Genomic DNA, 1,910 nt, shown 5'->3' on the forward strand with positions numbered 1-1,910 from the left:
GCAAAGCCCATATGAGGCAACACATCCCACAACAGCACCTGGTTTAACCTATCTAGAGTTCTTTCACCTTTCTTCTAAGATAACTACTAACCAAACATTTTTTAAAAAGTCTTCCAAATTGTTCATATGTAAGAACAATTTTGTAAGCTGTCATTATTTATAGCACCAAAAGTAGACATGCTGTTTCAATAATGAGTGAATGAGCACATGACGATAATTTTTTCAGTTGTCAAGCTGCAATAAATTCAACAAGAGATAACAGTAAAAAGCACTCAGCAGGGCCCTCCACTCTAGGTTAACCTTGTATTTTCATTTACCTCAGAGAAATATCAACCATAAAACCAAAAAATGAGCCATTATACAGCAAGTCTTCCTTCTGAGTCATCTGTGAACTCCCTTGTAGGGGTTCTGACTGAATTTATCAAAGGAGGAAAAGCTGCTTCTCCACAAAAGTAGGACTCCTCCTACTCTTCAAAAAGAAGACAACATAATCACAAAGTGAATAAATCCCTCTTCAAATATACAAAGCAACATTTTAGACAAACATATATCTTCTGAGAAGGAGGCCTCCCTTATCAGAGGCAGACACAAGTTGAAAGAAAAAAAAGAAGGGAAATCACTGAGGATGATGTACAAGGCCTCAACCTACCACATTTCCTCCCAGATACCACTATCCCAAATCACGGAAGCTCCAACAAATGGAACTTCCCACTCTCCCATTGCCAGGACACTGTGTCTTTGTCTGTGCTATTCCCTCTCTCACCTCTCTCAAAATGCCTACTCATATTTTAGGTCCCACTCCAGGTAATGTTCTGGACTCCTGGTTCTTTCAGTTGATATATTTCTTTTAATAATTGTATGTCTATGTGCCTACCTCATTAGCATATGTGCCACTGGGAAGCAAAATCTGAACTCTATTTACCTTTGTACCTCCAGCGCTGGAGAAAGGAAGTGGAACATAGTGGATGCTAAATACTTGATAAATGCTTGCTCAGTAGAAAAACAGTTAACAGTAAGTGAAAAAGCTCAAAGGGCCCAGAGCATCAGATAAGAACATATACAATAACCAAGAAGAGAAAAATATGGGGAGGGTGGGGGATGCAAATGTCCAGTCAAAGTTCCCACCTCGAAAAATAGGACTGAAACTGGCCTAATGGGAACACTGAGGATAAAGAAGACATTTTCCCTTCCTTCTCAATGCTTTTCTCCATTCCATTAGGCATGACTCTAAAAGGCTCTCATGAAAATAGCCAAAAGAAGGATTTGGAAAATTGTTCCTTAGGGAGTTCCTCCTTATCTTAAGAAGTGATATGGCACATGAACATTCCTGACTTCAATCCTTTCCTAAGAAAATTCATTAGCCTATAAAACTTTGCTAGAGCATAAAATAGTGTGACACACTATTATACACACAGCTACTGAGCTATCAAGAAAGAAACAGTAACATTTTTTAAAATTCTATTTGTTCTGAACAATGACCTGAAATTTCTGACATAACTGAAAAGATTACTTTTCATGCAAAAATACCTTAAATTTTTGTTTTTATAATTAACATTGAACGAATAAGTAACTAACTCCATTGAAGCAGAACTGCAAAGCTCTGTAATTTCATCTGAAAAGTTACAACATGCAATTCAGAGTTAATTCCTTCTTTTCAAAGTTCTTAAAACGAATCCTTCAAACACTCTGTAGCAAATATACAAAATAAAGTGCCAATCACCTTATTTTTGACATACAACTAAACTCTACCGCTGTGCAACTTATATGACCATCAGTCATCTGCAATCGCAGCATCCTTGGCGCAGCCTGAGATTCTTCGTTATCCTTTGGTGCAGCAACATTGCGAATTTTTTGAATTTGCAAAACACATGGACCTTCAAGCTGTCAAAACACAAAAGAAAAAAGAAATT

The 1,910-nt window shown here is 37.2% G+C and overlaps 1 protein-coding gene across 1 annotated transcript in view; it reads right to left on the reverse strand.

Annotated features, from left to right (window-relative positions):
• Window positions 1-1,878, reverse strand: part of TDRD3 (tudor domain containing 3) — a 92,829-nt gene extending 90,951 nt beyond the window's left edge. Inside the window, exon 1 of the mRNA XM_012650554.1 lies at window positions 1,721-1,878. Coding sequence (XP_012506008.1) covers window positions 1,721-1,794 — 74 coding nt within the window. The 5' untranslated portion in view covers window positions 1,795-1,878. The remainder of the gene's footprint in view (window positions 1-1,720) is intronic.
• Window positions 1,879-1,910: the final 32 nt, after the last annotated feature.

Source organism: Propithecus coquereli, unplaced genomic scaffold, assembly GCF_000956105.1.
Source record: "Propithecus coquereli isolate 6110/MARCELLA unplaced genomic scaffold, Pcoq_1.0 Scaffold333, whole genome shotgun sequence".
NCBI classification, from domain to species: Eukaryota; Metazoa; Chordata; class Mammalia; order Primates; family Indriidae; genus Propithecus; species Propithecus coquereli.